A 21,512-nucleotide genomic window follows, 5' to 3' on the forward strand; every position below is an offset into this window, starting at 1 on the left:
ATCACAATGCACTGGGTCAACTGGCCAATCAGAGCAGACTGTGCTTGTCAAAGGAGGGGGCTTTGTTGAAAACAACGTATTTGAGAGAGGCGGGGCATAGAGGACCTACAATAATGTACAGTATTTTAACAATAATGTGTTTTTTGAACATTAAAGCATGTCAACATATTCTGTTACACCAAATACACAAAATAATGATCTTTAAAATAGCATCATATGACCCCTTTAAAACTCCCTTTTTGTGGTTAGTTTCATAATTGATCTAGATTAGGCAAGGAGCTTTGCATTGTAATATATTGTCTTGGAATTTTTATTTTATTTTTATGAGACATTATTCACTTAAAAGAGAAGTGAAATATTTTATACGTAGTGATAGGGCTGATATTATACAGTGGAAAACTCATGAATGGTGGCCGCAGTGCATATAGTGCTGAGCCATTTTAACAGTGAAAACGCACTGCAATATAACTAGACATTCAGACACAGATTTCCCTCCTTGCGGTAATAATACAGACATGATGAAAATCCCTGAACATTGCAGTTGACAGAGCACCTCTCAAAGCTCCACTGCAGCCTTTTCCATTTGTTAGCTCCAACTTGCCAGATGCCAGACATCAGACATGCTTATTCACTGTCACAGAGACGGCCCTCAGATGTGGCGTAAGACAGGGGCAGTGTATTTTGTCCTCATCTCTGCTGCTGGGGACAGATTTGTGCAGGAAAGAACCCCTGTGACATCTGGCCCTTATGTCGGCGGTGGGCCTAAGCTGCCTAATGAAGGGACATGCTTGTGCTTGGCACTGCACTGCACACCATTTATTAACGTCAGAGAAATTCACACCAGGGTCTGCTGCACACTTTAATGATGGTACACTCAAGCTCACAGTGTTTGCATGCATTTGTGTGAGAAAGCTAGTCCTGTCGGACAGGCTTACACTTCATACACACTCTTGTCCTGGAGTTCCTGTAAAATTTGTTCTTAACTAATAGAAGATACATTATATGAAATGATGCAATGTTTAAGATATCCAACATCAGATTCCTGAGTTTAATTGTTCAAGTATTCAATATTTTCACAGAATAAATCATTCTAGTATTGTTATTTTTTGTCCAGTAGTTTCCCCATTTTACTGTAATAAATAATTGCTATAACAAATTATTGTCTACTATAGTATTCTTCAATAGCTTTGCATGATAACGTCACTATTCTGAAGTGCACTCCACTTGTAACTATCGAAAAGAGGGTCAGAAGCCAACGACCAAAAAACCTCCATTTATAAGCCTGATTAGAAATGCTATAGAAAAAACTGTCACACGAAGAACGCATACAGAGAAAACCAGCATACATTTTCCAAACTATTAATATTAAACTTTGGATGAGGGGTATATTTTAAACTACTGTTATTTGTCTACACCTTTGGGCACAATTCTGATCCAGAAGTGAAAGTATTGAAAATATTGAAACAGGGCCTTGGGTTTGTGCAGTTTACGTCTTGTTCTAGCATACCTGCCAGAGATTTCCGTGTGAACCTGTAGACCCTGATGGGGTTCAGGTGTGTTTGATTAGTGTTGAAACAGAGCACTGCATGATGGGAAAAGTTACTCAAGTCTTAAAAGATCCCAGCGCAATGCCCACATATCTAGAAATGAAATAAAGACTACATAAGACATCATGCATTGGTGTGTTTAAAAGCTTTATTATGTACTGTGAAGTATAAAACCTTGTTGCTGGTCATGATCTGTTACTTCTAAGCATTACAATACATGAGAGAATTCACTTTTTTATTCATTGTTACTGCATTACAATACATGAGAGAATGTATTGTGGGTGAGTTCAGTCCCACTATTGAGTCTCAGTACCTGGTCTTCTAAGCAAGCAAAATAACTAAATAAAAGCATTTCCTTTATTCTCTATATTGGCACAGAGAGATGATGACCGAAAGATTTGCTGACAACTGCTGAGTGAAACTGGCATTACACCGGTTTCAGATATAGAAAGATTTATTAAAAATATTTGTTTATGACTATTTTAAAAATGCTGAAATTATAGCTTTACTGTTTCAGTGGAGATTATGTGCAAACTCTTATTTGACAAATCTATAGACCATTCTGTACAATCTAGTGACTGTTTTCAGGTATATGCGCTGAATCCTACAAGCTTTCCAAATCCTCCAGAAAGATGCCGTTTCATTTGTACAGTCATAAGGAAATTGAATTTTAAAATTCGGTCTGAGCTGTGTTGATAACCTCAAGGGCATTTAAAAAAAACATGATTGGATGTTTTGAAATTTTCACTGCAAGGAGAAAAAGCTCAAAAACACATTCAGCTGAGGATCTCAAAAGCATTAAAGAGAGTGTGTTTTCCATTAAAGATTTATGCACTGGATTTTGATTACATGCATCACATTTCCATTATGATGTGCATTTGTGTGAAATTCACTTACTGTACGTATTGTCTTACTGGTAAATAAATTTTGAAGCCTCAGGCTTTGAAAGCACAGGTTCTGATGAGTAATTTGTGCTGTATTTCAACACTGCTAGTAATGACATACGCAGAGCAAACTGAGTCATAAGCTCACAGATGTCACAGTGGCAGAAAGCACAGAAACAAGCTGCTTTTATAACACCAAAAATACAAGCAAAACTGTTTGTTGCATAAAGACATAAGTATTCAGTTGCAAGTGGTTGTAGATCTATCAAGATTTCATGCACCATGTTAAACCCTCCCATTTAGCTGTCAATGAGGTGACATAGCGGAGATGACATACTTAGACAAAATATACTCCATCTTCAACAGCCATTTAATCCAATTATGTCCTTTTTTTTGTCCTGTGGGATAAAAAGATTAAGTGAAAAGAGGATATATTACCAAAAAATGCAAGACTTTACAGCATAGCATTATGCATAAGAAAGGATTTAAACCTGAAAACAATGTTAAGATCAACATAGCCTCATATTATACCACAATATGTGGCATGCCTTCTGACCACCATAATGCAATATTGAATTTATGGGTCTCTGAAGAATTCAAACGGGATGTGATACAGCTTAAGAAATGTATCTGCTTGGACCTTCTATGTGATCTGAATAAGCCAATCCAGGGTGAGGTCCATCTCATATGACTGTTCAGATTTCATTTAGCTGAAAAAGACAATAAAAACATTCTCAACTTAGTGTCACTCAAAAAGACAAATTCTCATAAATGTATCTTTTCAACTGGGAAAAATAGGCTTATATTACAGGACTAGATCAGCTCTATATTCTACGTCAATACATACCAGCCGGTAAGCACCATTTATTTCATTTTTATTTCTGATGTGATCAACCGGTGTTTTTTATTTTATTTTACTGCAGTATCTAAAAGCTTTCTCATGCCGTCCTTTCCCATCTGTCACAAACCAAGTGTGACTTTACAGTGACTTACACAAGATGGATACGCAGTGGTCATCTGTGCCCTGCAGTGATGTTCTGTCAAGATCAGCTCTGTTCAGATCCATGGAAATGAGTTCTCAACACTGGTGGGGAAAGAAGAGAGAGAGAGAGAAAACATTTTGTGGATTCTTCACACCATTAATTCTGAGTTTCCACCAACATCTGCCAATACAAGAACATTATCACACACAAGTAAGACAGCTCATAAACTGGGCTGAAACACATCTCAAGCAATGTTGGCAGTGACCTCGAGAAAGCGCAGTTACATTGACAAGCATCTGTCAGTTGGATGCTGTTGTCTAAATCCCTGCAATTATCTTTGGTTTCCAGAACAAATCCCTCAGTCGACTTGCCAAGTGTGTATAGTGTTACCATAATGGCAGAGAATAAGAGAGTGCAAGTGCACTCCTGCAAGCAGAGGGTTTCATTGTATCACTGTCAAACCTCTGAATTTTTAGTCTGACTGCATTAATTGACTCTTCAATCATAACATAATCTTCACTGCTTTTGGTGCATAGCCAAAAAAAAAAAGGCAAGATTGAGACTAAATCAAATTTGTTGTGAATCATAATGTGAATATGTGAAATACAATTATAAATACAAACAGTACTATGCATTATGAGCAGTGGAGCATTTAATCAAGGTTTGTCAAGGTTTGGCTGGTTAACATGTTAGGAATGCCGTAACTACCTAGTATTAATATTATGAGTGTATAATGGAGTCTAAAAAAATTATTTCTCCATTGATGGCCAATTTAAAATTAGTTGCATATTCTGACATAAGCAACATACAGTATACATACAATAATAAGGATTTCTCCACTTATTATTGATCTCCTTGTTTCAATCGCCATTTCCGCAAAGATTTCACTCAAAGTTTTAAATTAATCACTTATTGTCTTGTTTTCAAATGTCCTTGAATCACAGCAGAACAATTAACTTCTTAAAACAGCTGTAATTTGCGAAGAATTAAGCAGATGAAGAGATGGGTGAGTGGTAAACTGATTACAAGAAAACAGGTGAAAACAGCAAGGCCCGCTGTATTCTGAATTGACAAACAGGTGCTAGGCACTCTGGGAATGTGGCCCCTGGCTCACACAGTTATAAGCTCAGCATGAGAATGGCTCGGTGCGAAAACAGCACGAATAATGCTGGAATCTATTATACCCCCATATTACTAATCAGTCAAACACCAAAAGTAAACAGACGCTATGCAAACATGGCTGCATTTTCCAGGTGATGTGCTCAGGAGGGACTACACGAGTGTGATTTTCACTAGAGGAGACAGAATAAGTCACAAATGCATGTCTTCCTAAAGCATATGGAGTGTTTATTAAATGTTCTCTATAATGAGAAGAGTGGGACTACTGCTAATTGAGATTCATTAAAAACTAAAGGATAATTACATTGCGTCTCGCATGCTGAATTTAATATTTGATTATCGCACTATTAAGAGTGCTGTGGTTTCGAAGCACAGCTGTGATACGGCAGTGGGTCGTGCTGAAATTCAGACCGAAAGAATGATTGCAAGTGTAATATTTTTCAACAGTCCAAAAAACAAGATGTTAATATTGAGTAAATATAATAATAATAATAATCTTATATTTCAAGGCTTCGCGAAGGTAACCCAAAAATTAAAGTTCCACCAATATCGTTCCTCCTAATAGCTGTGACGTGAACTAGGCTATTCTCACAGAATTAGAACAATTATTAAAACTTTATAGTTCTAATTATCATTATAGTTATCATCTTTACTGTGAACGGCATTTAACTGTTGTATAACTTTATATACTGTTAGCTATTTTAAGTAAAGGCAATTTTTCACTAAGCTTTCTGTACACTTGTAAGAGGCAGGTATAAACGATACTCTATATATGTAACACGAAATTGCATCTATCCTCTCAAGGAAGTGTGGTTTCTGTAATTGGATGTTTAAATTGTGCGGTTACGGTTTCTTAAAGCACACTACTTACCTGGCATACAGCATCTGCACACACTGTTTATAAGCATTTCCCCCTCACTTCTCACTGATTGGTTTTATCAGTATGCTCCACATATCGACTGCAAAGTGCCTGCAACGGTAGGGAAGAGATGTTACTCAGGTTAAACAAACGAAATGTTTAAGGGGAGGCTGGGAAGGGATATCCTACTCTTGGCAGCATACAAGGCAGAGATAGAGCTGGATATGTGGGTGGACCTGGTGCTGGGGAAGCTGCTGATGATACAGACATACCCTCCTCAGCGTCTAAAATCTTGCCTGAAGATAGATGACATGAATATGACCATGAATATGACCATAGTCTGACATACTGGTATTTGTTGAAGAATGAATAGCCTGACGTTCAGTTGTTTCGGCTGTTTTGTTAGTTAAAGATTTTTATACGCCGTTTATGATTCATGATCTACTGAAGAAAAAGCTGTATCTTCTTTCACTCTCCTCCATGCTGACTGTCATGGCTTGAAGTAGGAAATGATTACATCTCACATTACATTCTCAGGCTTAAATAAAAGCTACAAGCTTCATTTAAAAGAATTTAGTGGATTTATTTTCAAATCTCTACATCGTCTGCGTTGACTATTGGTTTTGGAAAAGTAATGGAGGCTGGATTAACTGGTCTCTTTCCATTATCCACGTTCATTCAAGAAGGATCCTCTGAAGAGGCTATAGGCGAGGCTCATGCACTCTTTCAAGCCCAAGTCATAAAAGTCAGTTTAATTCCCGTATAATGGCTTTAACTGAGGCACTAAATTGTAGGATATCAAAATCACAGGGGTATAAATTAAAATAATACCACATTTCAAAAGATGAAAAGACCAACAGACTCATCATCCCACATTTCAAAGGTCTGAACACCGCTAAGAAATTTCTCTTTTTGTACAGTTAAGAGCTTTGTGTCCTTAACATTTGTTTGTCTGCTCTCCTGCTGTGTTAAACCCAAAGGAACTGAATTACGGGACCAGCATGTAACATCTTCAAGCACCATGCTGCCTAACAAAATCATTTTAACATTCATTCTTGTGTTTGAGCTGGTTAAATCTGCATATTTATATGTTTGATTTAAAATGTAGGTAATGTTGATATTCTTTATATTTGTCCTCTTTATTTTTTAGTTCTGAAGTGCTGATATTACTCTATAGACAAGTTCTAGACATTAATAAAATGCAGCTAATCTTGAAAATATATATCTAAGCAAAATTGTCAATAGCTGAGGAAGGTATTTTATGTACCAAAAACATTTTTGTTATTGTGCTTTTGTATTGTTGTGAAAGTATCCTAATATCATGGCTATATTAAAAGTTGCTCTTTGAGCCACGACTGTGATTTTTTTTTACACACAATTCCTACTATGTGAAAGAAATGTGATAACGATTTTAAAGCCCTTTCAAATGACTCTCCATCTCCGTATCTTGCTCTCTATGTGATGACCAACTTGTCATAGAAAACAACAGTGATTTTCAACAGTGATGGAAACTCCACTAGTATTTGACAGCAAACTGAATGTCTTGCGTGTGAAGTACAGACACCCAACAGAAAGCATCATGCATTAATCTGTTATTGTCATCATAAATGTATTCTTCCTCACCGCAGAAAGAAAATGCATTATGAATCACAGAAGACCAGATTTAACAGCCTAAAATGTCCGGTTGCTTGTTACTAATGAGTCTCATTAATTCACAGCACATGTGAGATCAGTCATAAACTGATATTTTTTTCATATTAACCACCTTCACATTTGCAGTCAAAATATCAGACCTCATGCACTCTCTTTCACTGTGGAGCAGTGTATAAAGACAAATGAGATATACATCCAAGCTTCAAAATCCTCTGCTGACTGCATGTTCATGCCGAAGGCAATACTGTGAAATAGCTAAATCGCCACCTGTGTGCCACTGATTAGAAGACAATGCCTATTTTAATTAGCAAGCCTGAATTAAAGCCATTCAGAGTCATACCAGCCCACAAATCATAATATCATATTATTTAAATAATGAATAATCTCTTTTTCTTTTCATTTAATTACATATTCTACACAAATTTAATATAAGGGTTAAAGATTTATTTCATGCAGACCATTAACAAAAACCACAGCAGTGTTAATGCAGCTAAAACATTTTTGCCATCGTTTCCATTCCCATTACCTTTCCATTCTCAAATAAGCCATCTGATAGGCGTCAGTGATTTAATCATCCTTTGTTGGCTTACAAATGGTTCTCTGTGTGAAAAAACGCATCTGTTTGAGCATGCCCCTGTCTTGTCCTTAATTAGACTATAAAACATGGCTGACCTCTACAGAAGACTTCCATCCATCAAGAGAACCAAAATAATGCGACGCTGGTCAAAATTAATAGAATGACTAATATATGCATTTTGGAAGACCCAAGCTTTAAAAAAAGCTTAAATCGATATTGAAAAGGTTGCATTAATGGATTTTTCCATTTTTGTTTGTTTCCGATGCACCTAATTGCCTTAGCAAAAGAAAAAAATAAACCAAACAAAATGAGTCCCAAAGAATAGAGTGTTTTTGTCTCTTGTTGCTGTTATGCTTCACATGCGGGGATCTCCTGCAGCATATTTAATACAAAAAAAAATGTTAATTACCCAAATATTCAAAGCATTGTTCCTGAAGGCCACATTTCACTCGAGGTCAAACAATCACTCCTTAATATTTTAGTGGTGTGTGCAATTAATCTGTGCGTAGTGTCACAAGTCTATATCATACTGGGTGGTTTTCTGTCTTCAAGCTATATCCCAATAGGATGTTTGTTTTACTTGCTAAATGGTTTATTAATTGTACTGTCACAACAAAACATTAGTACATGCTCCTCACTCTGAAACAAAAATTGTTTGTTTTATTGTTTTGTCTTGCTCTAAGACAGCTCTGTGATACATATAGGTGTATACTTGGTGTTTCTGATGTAGCATGACAGATTTATGCTAAATGACTTCCATAGTCCATATTTTTTTATATAGGTTATAGGTATAGGTTTTATATAGGATATAGGTTTCCCTGCCTATATTGGGTGAAAATGGATGGATGTATGGTCTTCCATAATAATAAAAATCAGGTAAGAAGTCATAATAAACTCCAGCAAAAAACAAATATACACCTAAACTGTATTTGAATGCAATTTGTTTTGTTTAGAGACACTTTTGGAGCTTACCCAGTCTGATTCAATCCACTGCATCTCAGCTCACAGAGAGACTGGTACCTGTTGGAAGGATAAATCAAATTTAGGATATAGATTTTGAGGTGCTATAAGTATAATACACAAAATGAAGAAGAGACAATGAGTGAGACTACAAGTCAAAACAAACGTACACTCGCATGCACGAATAACAGATGGATTGAAAACAGTTTGACAAAGCATATGTTACTATCAAAAAAGTAAACCAATTTGTGGGGCAGGACAAAAGCTGTCAGAGCAGAATATGATTTGAGAGCAACCATCTTTTTCAGCGTGTCTGGTTAAAAAGCTTAGTTTAGCTGGTCAGGTATTAATGTCAGTTTTAGCTTTTTTTAAAAGATGGATTGTTAATGGTGTTGTTTTATGTGTTAGTAAGTCCTTTTTCATGTCACTAGTTAACTTTATTAGCGGATTTAGAGGGCCGAGGCATTTATTTGGAGTTAGTGAGGGCAGGTTTACTTTTTGAAGTATAAATAACTTAATTTATGACTGGCATTCGCAACATTAGAGTTATTATTAGGGTTACCTGCTTAACGTTTAGTCATCCTTTCGAAGTCTTAATACGCGTCAGCATTCCGTTCTAATAGTCACAAAAAAGAGTTCAGGTCTCTATGGGGCCTTCAATAGTGCTGATATTTAAAAGCATTGGTATTACAACACAAATGCAGCCTTCTGATGTTCATTAACATAAATAGCAAAAGAGGAAAATATACTGTAAGTAGCAGAGATAAAGCATTTTAACTGGATCCCATTCACTCCTGCGAGTGATGAAACAGTGTGAATATCAGACATATTCACATTGGCTACAGTGGTTAACACCAAAGGCTGAAGGCACTTAGAACATCTTATTGGAATATGGGGACGTTCTTACCTCCTGAATCTCCATATCATTCTCAGAGTCACGTTAGCGCAGACAAGTCAGTCCGACTTATTGTTTAATAAGCTGAAGCTTAAAGAGTGTGTTAAAAAAAAATCAATTTATTGATCTAAACAGTTGATTTCCATTAACATGTTAAACATTTAAATGACTAATCAAGAGTCAATGAACAATTTCGAGCTAATGTTAAAAATTATTTAACAAAGTTTAATTCTATTAAATGTAGCTTATCTATTATTACACAAAATGACTTGACAACGTCTCTACGGTTCCTTTTTGTGGATTTTCTTTGTTATATATATATAAACATATCCATTTCCTCAGGTCAAACAGGCATTTAGTACTAGAGACAAGTACGTACCTAATCTAATTTTACAAAAATGATCTCATCTTTATTAACAAATTATAGCAACACAAGTTTAACAATTATAATCACCTATTTAGAGAAGCTTGCACGAGGCGCTTTACATCCTTTTTATTACATTTGTATGTACAAATACAAGCTACACACAAAGCAAAGCACTTGGATGTGGCTACATACATAGCCAATTGCTTTCAAACCCAATACTGATATCAAAATTAAATATACAAACTCAGTATTTACCATCATCAAATCAAGAAGTATTAGGAAGATGTTATGTACAAATTGAGTCTCTCCACTCTGGCAATACATTTTTGTCTTAACGCAAAGGTTCCCAAAGTCAGGGAAGCATAATGTGTAGCTAATTCTATGCTTTACATTTGGGGGACAAACAATGGAAAACTAAAGGAATGACAAAAGTACACTGCCCAATCCTGGCCAGAATAAAGCTCATAAAGTATCAAACAAAGAAGTCAACCGTTTCAGATAAGAAAAGAAGGGACCACGTAGCTTCACCCCGCCCCCCAAGGTTAGTGTGAATTTAAAAACAAGATTGGCCTATCACTTAAAAACCCCATTTTATATTATTTAGCTAATAAGGTTGGCGTTGTATGGAGGTCACATGATCTGGAGCACCTTTAATATCTACCATAGGGGTGATCTCTGTAGCCCCCTCGAGTAAGTCTTGATGCTGGAGCTTTGAGGTTGGGCCGCGATGATATCCAGTCTTCTTCTGCTAAAAGTGAAACGATTAAACAGGAAAAAAGGCAGAACTAATTTAAACAGGTAAAACAAGCTTCATTTAAAATAACTGAGAGAAAAAATGGAATTTAACACAAGTAAATGTAGATGTTACAAAGGAGAGGAGCCTCTTTAAGTGGCTGAAATGCAATGCTATGACGATTCATCAGTGAACGGATATCCTACGGCCAAGTAATTCCATGTGACATTAGCCGTTTTTAATTCTTTTTTTGTTTTAAGCATTACAAAATGATAAACTGAGCACCAGCTGATCATCTTACACATACATTTCAATAATTAGTTTAGAGCTCCATTCCCGCATCCCATCTAGGGCTTTGCATGTTCGCCTCAGTACATTATCGTAGATTTGAGAAATATACAATGTCACTTTGCCCTAATTATCAGTTACCAAAGGCAGAGCAGATGAGGCATGAACTCCTGGCTGAGCTCACAGTATGACCCTGCTGTCATTTAAATACAGTATGTGTTGGGAGCCGATGCTCCATTAGGTTCTCTGAGTGTGATCGCTGGGCCATTGAGGAAACAATCAGCCTGCCTTCAGGGCAAAGAGCCTTAACCTTCATTGTTGCTAACTACCGTTTCACAGAGAAAGGAGGAAAAAACATTATACATCATGACAAAATCCCTTTTATTCTGATATTCTGTGTAATGATCACTACCGCACAAACAGCCCTCCCTCACTCACATTATATTTAATAGGTTTTCCCCTTACATCCTCCTCACTGAAAAACTATCTCTGATCATTACAATCTTATGGAAGCCTGTCTCCACCTCTGAGTAAAAATACAACAGGTAATTCTGAGACACGTTAAAAAAGAAATAAAGTCACATTGTGAGATATATAGTCACATAAATAAATTCACAATTGTGAGATCAAATTGTCAAACAGCAAAAAAGAATTAATATATAAAGCAAGAAAAAAGTCACATTGTGAGATATAAAGTCATAATTGCAAGATATAGTCACACTGTGGGAAAAAAGGCACATTTTGATATACTGTAAAAAGTCTGAGATTTTATACAAATTTACAACAAATTTAGTCGCAATTGTGTGAAGTCACATTGCAACAAAAAGTCACAATTGCGAGAAATAAAGCCAAAATTGTGAGGTAAAGTCACATTGTGAGAAATAGTTACATTTTGAGATATGAAGTCACAATTTCAAGATTTAACGGCACAATAAAGTCATATTATGAGAAATAAAGTCACATTGTTAGAAATAGTCACATTGCAGGATATAAAGTCACACTGTGAGAAATAAAGTTGCAATTATAAGAAACAAAGGCAAGTCACATTTATTCATATAGCGCTTCATACAACTGTCTCAAAGCAGCAAGAAAATAACAGTGTTGAAGTTCATCACTTATGAACCTAGAAGATAATAGTGTCATTATTCAGCTCTGTTTAGTTCAATGTTGTTTCAGTTCAGTTTAATACAAGTGTCAATGTTGCAAACATAGTGTCATTATCCAGCTCAATTCAGTTCAAATTCTTATCCGATAGTGTAGTGCAATAACAGTGTAGTTAAATCAATAATATTACTGAATATTAATTGTCTTTTAAACCAAACAACTGTGAGAAACAAAGCTGCAACTGTGAGACTTAAAGACACAGTGTGCAATAGGAACTGACAAATATGACACAAAGTCACTATTGTGAGATACAGATTTGCAATTACCTTTTTTTTTTTTTACTCTGAGGTAGAAATGGACTTCCATATGATCCTGACTGCCTAATGAGCAAAAGCTTTCATAACACAATGAAATCTTGGTTTCAAGTCAAAAAGTGGCAAAATATCAAATCATTCCTGTTAACACTTTGACACTCCACTGCACAATTTGCCACAATGCAGATGAGCAGGTATGTATACAATGGGAAACTGGTATCAGTGGAAAACAACAATCCATGCCAAGAACAGAGGGAATACTGCATCAAATGTAATCCAGAGAGGGCACATATTCAAAAGGCAAAGTAATGGCTGAAAGGCCATTCTGACTCTCTTGGTGGGCCTCAGCAATGCCTCCAGCTCTTTACTGGCTCTAGTCCATGATTTCAAGTGCATCTTAAAACCCAAGCCCTGAAGCAGACTAGTAAGGTAGGATGGCAGCTGCTGTGCCCTGGGCCTCGGTGATTTAACAACTGGCAAATGCTGCTCGGTGTTTTTCCTTACTTTAAGCTCTGAAACATTTAACAGCAATATGGAAAATGAATGAGGCAAAAAGGTTTCTCACTGGTGTGGGCAATGTGCCATGACTGAGTTTCAGCCCGCCTGCTATGCGAACTACTGCTATGCAAAGAGGATGTTTCTCTTTGCGGTGCACCATTCAAAATGGTTGACCTAAAATCCTAATAGTTTCCTAGTAAGCTAAAAGAAAAAAAAGTTTGAGATGAAAGTCATGCTGTTTTAGAAGAACTGTAGATCAGATTCTTACCATAATTGTTGTAGGCTTCATCATTATTACCGTGTCCATATTCATAATATTCTGAGACACTGTAGGAGTAAAACTAATTCTTAGGAGACATTTTGACAGATTCTTAGAGCCAAAGTTAAGCATCAATTAGATCATGTTGTGACAAAATGTCTTCTGAAAATAAATGTGTACCTTTTCGACTTGTTGCTGTAGTTGTCATCATAGCCCTCATAACTCTGGTCATCATATTCCCCGTCATAACCATCATCATATCCCTGAAATCATAGAAACACAAAAGAATAATCACAGAGGGTGACACTAAAGGACTGAATCTGTCTCAAAGCAGCACTCTAATTGTTTAGGGTTGAAAAATCAATGTTTAATTACACTGCAATGGGATTTCTCTAATAAATATACTCCCAGAGTGGAGGACTGGCACAGCTGAATCATGTCCAACAGAAAATATTGATCAATGAGTGACAATTGTCTGATCTGCCATGTCTGAAGACAAGTGGATAATGCCTAGGTCGATCCAGTATTACAGACAAAAGAAACAATAAACAGATTAAAACTTCATGATGAGATGTTCAGGAGATCCTACTGTACATGATTCGTGTCATCCATTCACTTTTTCTTACTCTTTTTTTTTTTAAGCTTACATTGATATTGAAATGAATTATTCTATTCTACATACTGAATGTGCAGCACATAAGAATCTTTTGGTAAAAAGCATCTAAAAGGGACATCAAATAATAAACGTAAAAAGAACACAGAGGTGAATCACACAGAAGCTTCATATTTCAAAAATAAGACATTCTATTTTGCATAAACAAAATGGAGCACTTTTGTATGACTATTAAAATGTGTGTGTCTGTGAGATACACCCGAACATTCAGACTTTTTGGTCTGTAGAAGATATACACCATCATAAAGTGAAAATTCATCTCAAACAAAATCCTGTGCTAAATACACAATATTGTGGTGATGACGCTATAATGCATTGATTAAAACAACTAACTATTGGGTAAACTCTAAATAATTCTCATAACAGCATAACATCTATGGTTTCCATTTTGTTGTTCAGACAGGCTAACTGAAAATGCTTCCCTTTTTTATTAGGCCTAATCTGTCAGCTATTTTGACCCTGTCTATTCCCTTTACATTAAAATTCTGCACAACAGTCCAGTTTTATGAGTATGAAGAAGGATTAGACTAAATTAAAGTTACGGATTATGCCAGGGATTAAGTTGTTCAGGAGATCTAACACGCAAGTTTACTTTCTATTAGTTTTTCCTTGTGCTAATAGGGTCAGGGTTCTGTCCTCTCCCACTAATTGACCGGTTTGTTAACATGTCCTCTTGATAGAGTGCTATGCATATCTTAAGCAGCAGCGTATAGAAGAGGCAGCATGTTTTACTATTTAATGGCATATTTCAGAACATGTCAATCACTCTAATACCAACAGCGCTCTAAGGAAATAAATTTGAGCAGAACAGTGAGTGACTGACCTACCCATTTAATAGGGTCATTCCATCAAGAGCGGAAGGAGTAGCTTTCATTTTTACACTCACAAAAATGAAGATGTGTCCTTTTTGTCTGCTATGACATTTATGACATTATTTACTCACCCTCATGTCATTTGCTACCTGTATGACTATGATCTTTTCAGTGAATTGATTCGGAAAGAAAATTAGAAAAATTAAGTTTGAAAAGATATGAGGGTGAGTGAACTACAGACCTTAGTCAGGTTAGACGCTATATTAAATTTAGTGTGGATGAAAACTAGGCTCCGAGGAATAGATTTACAGTGTTTATAATGGCACGCACTGTATAATTTTCATCAAATCACAACTTTCAAAACTGTTTTACAGAGTTTTTTTTTTCTATGTCGGTATGTTGTTAAACAACAATACAATTCAATGAATGCACTGGACAGCCCCATTTTCCTGACAGAAATTAAATATGGTGCTACTCTGACTAAGGTCTATTCCTTAAAAATATACATCAAAAAGATAGAAGCAAGACATACTACAATAGCCACACATGAAAACACATTCAAACATCTATATGAAATTGCAAAAACTATTTTGTACTTTAGTATGCAGAGGTCTTGCAAACACTGTGTGGATATTACTTAGTTTAATAACAAAGTGCTATTTAAAAGGTCCTTGTGTCTGACCTTTTTGACTTTAACATGCACTTACAAGCAGCTGTGCATAATTCGAGCAAGCTCTAGTTAATGGTGTTTGATCTTTACATTTCAACACTCGTTTGAAAGAGCAATTAACTCTGGTCCTATTGAGCAAGCTAACAGGAAATAAATCAAGTGGTAGAGAGCACTGCAAGAGTAATTAATACAGCAGACAGCCAAAGGTCTTCAATACTCTGCTTCATTATCAATTGACAACCACCAACACCTCTTGACAGTGACTGATCTCTGTGTGGGATGGCAACTGAATATGATTCCTCACTGGAGAGCAGCAAAGGGAAATGAAGGGTTGAAAACGCTTTTTGTCTGTGGCTCCGTCTGCTTATTGAATGAAGGCTCTTTGTCTACCACTTGTTTCTCAACCAATTTTTCAGGGCTAATATTTTCAGTTTGAAGTATGAGCCAACATGGGCAATAGGCCAGACAGGATGGAGCAGTCTGAAATATACTGACATCCAACAGGCCATATATCTATTTAATGGTCCGTTCTGATTGTTGCAAACGTTCAAAGGAGGCATAATTCTTTCAAACATAATCAAAATGGAATTTCATTTCACATCAATTTTATATTAAAGGGAAACTGCATTTCATATCATGGTGATTAGTGACTAATAGCTTTAGATGAATTAAGTATTATGCTTAGTTAACCACAGATTTTTGGAAAGAGGAGAATGAAGGTGGAAAAACCAGTGTACTGACTCAACTGGAGTTTTGATTTTAACTCTTGTCATTGGTGTCTGTGTTTGTACCAAAATTCACTTGTCGAAATCACTTGGCCAACCTTTAGGAAATACATGACAACAATTAAGTAGTACTGTATATTAAATAAATTAGAATCATGAGTTTAATTGGAATTTAGTCATCCTGGTATGGGAAATTCTTTGTAAAATAACTATTATATTAATATATGTTAAACTTAACAGCATGCAATTATTGTGATTTGTTGAGGAGCTGATTAAATAAGTAATTTTTTTTAAAGTTTCTCTTTACATTTTCATGCAAATGTATCAATTACAATGTGTTGCTCTGCATGTAGAGAAATCATCACATATTCAGGACAAATTTACACAGTCTGTATAGGCAAACAATATCTCAAATAATGTAATCAAGCAAATTGTTGTCTATGGCCAGGAGTCAGGTTTTAATTTCTTATATTATTTTCCCCCCAAAGAATTAAAAGATCTTACCACTTACCAACAAATTGATATGTCATATATGATAACAGTTCACTGGAAATCTTTAAGGCACCTTCCACCAACCCAAGGAAAACCACATGAATATTTATAGAACTAAAATAACAGTTTAGATTATCCTGAAAGCACTGGCTTTGCCTGAAAGCACAGTTGCTTGCCAGTACTAAGAAAGTGGCAGCAGAAATGTGATAAACTAGGACTGTTTATTGCCAAAGATCTCACTGTAGAAATATAGGAGCACATATTACTTGTTACATAAACTTTTACATTCACCCAAATAAAATAACTAATTCAGTAAGCTGATGACAGACAAGTAGGCTATCACTTCTAACCTTCAGAAGCCGCAATTCCTGCAACGGAGCAATCTACTGCGCATTTGCAAATCATGTTGCAATACATTTTAATAGGCGTTATTTCATGCACGACAAGGAGCTGTGATAGCCATAGCCAGTGTTCTCTGATTCGGTAATCACTGACCAGTAAATATACTGTAGCTCATAGAAAGCATAAGGGCTGATATTTGCGTGTACTGTAAACAACAATTTAACCGGTAATGACATGCAGCTCATCCCCCTTGATATTTTCACAGTAAAAGCACAAGTGCTTCTTTTCCCAGTTTTTTAACTGCCTTCTCATGGGCAGCTCTCAGACATGAAATAATATGTTGAGCCTCTAAGCATTCCACATGCTTCTTTTCAGCAGGAAATTATTAAACTTCTTCTCGAGGTGTATGTCGTACATCTGTTTTATTAAACGAGGGAGTTCTGCATGAAGAATTCCATTTCAATAATTAGTTCACCTCAGAAATGTCAAGTCAGCGGTGTAAGCGAGCCCATTGTTAAAAAACAATTACAGCCGTGGTGAGATCCTTGCTTTGAAATAGTGCGAGTAAAGCCTTTTCGCAACATTCTATTCTGCACCATGAATCGGCTTTTGCCATGTGAAGTGGTGTGTGATTGTGTGCGTAAGAGGTTTACTGCGATACTATCCGAGACACTCAAGGGCTTCTTTCACAGTGATTGACCCTTTTCATTTATTTATCCACAGTGAGCTGGTTTTGACCTTAGAAGGCATTCTACATGCTTTTTTTAATTAGTTTTCAAAGTTACATTAAAACAGTACATTATACAAGAAAAAAGAAAACTGTGAGGGGGTTAAACGGTTAGTTCGCCCCAAAATAAAAATGCTACCATCAGTTACTCACCCTCACATATAAACATTTATAAATGCACATACAGTACATAGAGCACATCAAATATAGTAAATGGAAAAACAAACATGCTTGACTGACGCTGTTTAAAGCGTTAAAGTTTGGCAGGAATGGACTTTCAGTGGTGGGATGTAAATTTCTCAGGTTTCATTAAAAATATTTTAGTTTGTGATTCAAAAATGAACGAAAGTCTCGTGAGTTTAAGGATAAGAGGGTGAGTAAATTACTAGTGTTACCAAACAGAATTGGAAAAATGATTATTGTTCTCAAACACCTTTCCCCTGTCTGCCATTGGTCAAGACAAACAGATAGCTCTGCCCTAAACCACTAAATCCATACCAGCAGACAGACAAGAAAAATTGGATAATTAACAATCAACAAGCAGCTTTGAACATATTATTTTGAAATGTTACAGCACAGATATCCGTCTAGTATTATTCTATGCCACATTCCGAGATCTGTTTATTTTGTGGGAAGAAAAGGGGCGTCAGCACATAGAGGAGTGTCTGACTGGTTTGTAGAAGAGTGAAGAGCCCTCTGAGAAAGCACTTGTGATCTTTGAGTAAAGCTGTTGTGCTGAGAGGGAGAGGAGGAGGCAGTCTGGCACGGCTCGGCTGATATACATAAGAGCTGTGATTAACTGGATTCAAATCCTCACCAACAAAAAGAGCAGAACGCTGCCACACAACAGTGGATATTCATGTGTCTTTCATTTTATACATCTTAAACCTGGATGACAGTTTATATAAAAGCAGACAGCAAATTAATCATAGTAAAAAAAAAACAGGCTATACTCACACACACACACACACACAAACTGGTATCAATAATTTATTGTATTTCTTAAACTGCACTTCATATTTGAAACAGGTTAGCTTAATGTATAAGAATTTTGTATAATAAGCAAGCAATAATTGACGATGGGCCATTGAATTATTAGAAAATAATGCACACCCGAGGAGTTAATTATTCTGCTTATATTATGGTTACCACACCTCAAGACGCTTGAAACGCTGATTGAAATGCTCTTGAGTGTAGGATTCATTTCTTACGCATCTCAACCCACACTTTCATAGCTAATTCCAAAACGTAATTTTAGACCTAGTAATGGAGACTTGAGCCTTCGATTGCAGACTAATGCTGTTAATAATGAACCTATTAGAAAGAGAGAGAGAGAGAGAGAGAGATACTAAGTGTGTGTGTGAATTACCTGAGTCTGTGGGTCTCTCAACAGTGTTCGTCAGCAGCAAGAACAGCACCGTTATTACCTTGCTAGTTGCTAAACTATTTTACTGATAAAATCGTCAGAACAGCGCTGACAACACGTTTCTGTGCTGGTGTGTGTCTGTACTGTATATGTGTGCGTTTGTAAGGGAGAGTGAGCAGGAGAAATAGAGTATGTGCTTTCTGCACATAATAAAAAGTTATTTTGTGGCAAAAACATGGAAATTATTTGTTGTTTTTATCCTATTGTTTACTATATTTAATAGCTTGGTCAGTGTCGTCGGGCTGTAAGGACCTTTGAAATAACTCCAATCACTTGGCAAAGTGATATGAACATGTAATGCGGTCAAGACCTGCCTGGAACTACTTTAGCCGTGTTTCCCTGAAAATAATTGCAAACCTTAGAACGTTCGTCAGCCAATCAGATTAGGGAATTCAAAAGCCCCATAGTATAATGTATAAGAATTCATTATCTTAGGCACTTCAGTAAAAGTTTTAATTTGACTATAGTATATCAGCATCAAACCTTCACATGATTGTTTGATATTACTGTAATATAACCCTTTGCTGTTATGTTAATCACACAAATGTAATATGATTCAGAAAGACATTGAATCTTTGAAATGATTCTTACCAAAGAAATATGAATAAATAATACAAGATACAATTTTCAGATTCAGATCACTCTGTGTGTAATATATAATATATATATAAAAAAGATATACCTGACATAGTCATATATATATATACTTATATATACACTTATATATTTCCACAAATATATATACACATTCTGGAATTCTCAACGTCTAGGAATAATCCCGAGGTTTAGGATTGGCAAGGTTAGATTTTGAAAGGTAAGTTACAATATGTTCCTATAGTGAACTGCTCACTTCTTAGTCCTCTTACCTCCACCTGCCTACCGCAGATCCAATTACTCACAGAAATATGTCCATGTTTTCCATGTCTCCCATAATACAGAGGCTCTCCAGCAAAACTCAATTCACATTGGTAATGAGTATGTACTCTAACATTTCCCCATGCAGACAGACCAATCGGCCACAGAGCTGCACATAAAGGGCTTTTGCATTAGGCAAAAGCTCAGAGGGAAACGAATCCATGAGATATTGCTTTTTTCATTAAGTTGGAGTTTGACATTCGCTTGGCTGAGAATTCTCAAAAATAACCTTGTGCACACCTGGATGCAAAAAGTCTGCAATGTGGAGGTGTTGTCCTACAAATGAGCAAAGCTTCCATTATTATTTAATCATCATCATCATGACCATCATCAATAATTATATTACTGATAATGATAGTCAAGCTCATCGTCTCCAATCAAGAGAGGAGATGCTTTTCTTTTTGCACCACATGGCTTTTCTTTACAGTATGTCAGCATGTAGACTAACATCTTACAGCATTCAATCTGTCAGAATGGGTTCTGTCTTCACTGATTCATTCAACCTTTGGTAAATAGAAAGGCCATTCCTTGTCCATTTACCTCAGTGAATTTGATTTAAGGATTCATAAACCTTTTTCTGTCAAGCCTTTTATTTTGTGATTGTGTATATTTGTTTGTGTGGGTGTGTAAGCAAGACTTTCAATAATGAAAAGTTTTTGAACAAGTTTTTGAACTCAACTCTGGTCAAATATAAAAACCAGCAAGTGTTTTTACACCAGTAGTTCTTGAAACAAAACTAAAACACATACACACTCCAAAAAATTATTGTCATTAAAAACACTTAATCTTCACTTACATAGTCATCATATGATTTGTGCGTGGCCTGCAGTATTGGGGCTCTGTATCCAGAGGTCCCTGTAGTTCCTCTGGCCCTGGGTGCAGACACTGCCCTGGCTAGTGTGGGTGTGGGGACGGAGGTGCGTGTACCCACAGTTCCTCTGGGTGCTGCTGCTCCTCGTCCAGGTGGAGGGGGTGGAGCTGCCCTCCCTCGACCTCTAAAGACATAAATAAATTGAAAGAAAATACATTTAACATAATATATAATTTTTTTAACTTGTCATTTTATTTTATTTTCATGAAAATATAAATAGAATATTTTTATATATATTTTTAAGATTTTTAGCACAATATATTTGTGCTATATTTATTTTTTCAGTTTTAATTGCTTATTTTATTTTAGTTTATTTTTTATGTATTTAATATTTAAATAAATTACAACAAAAATATTCATAAACCAACTTTCCAATAATGACAATAATTTAATCAATTTAATCAAAATAGGTTGGGTCTGTGTAGATTTAGTTTAATGTATAAAATAATTCATATGTAATTTACATTGTATTTATTATCTTAGGCACTTCAGTAAAAGTGTCAATTTGATATCAGCACCAAACCTTCCAAAGGCTTGATGCAGTGGCAGCACTATGCAAAATTAGTGCAGCACAACTCCAGTGTTTACAGATGAAAAATTAGCATTTTTTGTTAAGTCATTTGCTGCAGTGCTATAATAGTGGGTTGCTGTGTTGCGGTGTCATCACCGACAGCCTATTAAAGCCCTGTGAACCATAATGCCAGTGACTCAATAAGGTGAGACAGCAGAGTTTTTAAAGATGTTGCAATATTCACTGCCTCAGCTCTTTTCTTTCATAGCACTGCTCTGGTTACACACTGTAATAGTGGCAGTGAAGCA

General features: G+C 36.0%; 1 protein-coding gene across 8 annotated transcripts in view; it reads right to left on the reverse strand.

Moving 5' to 3' along the window:
• Positions 1 to 2,051: 2,051 nt before the first annotated feature.
• The window catches only part of khdrbs2 (KH domain containing, RNA binding, signal transduction associated 2), a 73,276-nt gene continuing 53,815 nt past the window's right edge, over positions 2,052 to 21,512 (reverse strand). The window contains exons 6-13 of one of the 8 annotated variants that reach the window (XR_001640412.1): positions 20,619 to 20,817; positions 13,221 to 13,303; positions 13,050 to 13,108; positions 10,506 to 10,589; positions 8,595 to 8,642; positions 5,405 to 5,503; positions 3,425 to 3,515; positions 2,052 to 3,141 (exon numbers count right to left, since the gene is read on the reverse strand). Coding sequence is in view for 4 of the 8 variants with exons in the window: in XM_016556813.1 (XP_016412299.1) it covers positions 8,620 to 8,642; positions 10,506 to 10,592; positions 13,050 to 13,108; positions 13,221 to 13,303; positions 20,619 to 20,817 (451 nt within the window). In the remaining 4 variants the exon portion in view is untranslated. Of the gene's footprint in view, positions 3,142 to 3,424; positions 3,516 to 5,221; positions 5,504 to 7,948; positions 7,995 to 8,594; positions 8,643 to 9,502; positions 9,568 to 9,623; positions 10,593 to 13,049; positions 13,109 to 13,220; positions 13,304 to 20,618; positions 20,818 to 21,512 lie in introns of those variants that run through there. The other 7 variants (XR_001640410.1, XR_001640411.1, XM_016556813.1 and 4 more) reach the window with 7 other exon arrangements.

Source organism: Sinocyclocheilus rhinocerous, unplaced genomic scaffold, assembly GCF_001515625.1.
Source record: "Sinocyclocheilus rhinocerous isolate Xijiao unplaced genomic scaffold, SAMN03320098_v1.1 scaffold677, whole genome shotgun sequence".
Taxonomy (NCBI): domain Eukaryota; kingdom Metazoa; phylum Chordata; class Actinopteri; order Cypriniformes; family Cyprinidae; genus Sinocyclocheilus; species Sinocyclocheilus rhinocerous.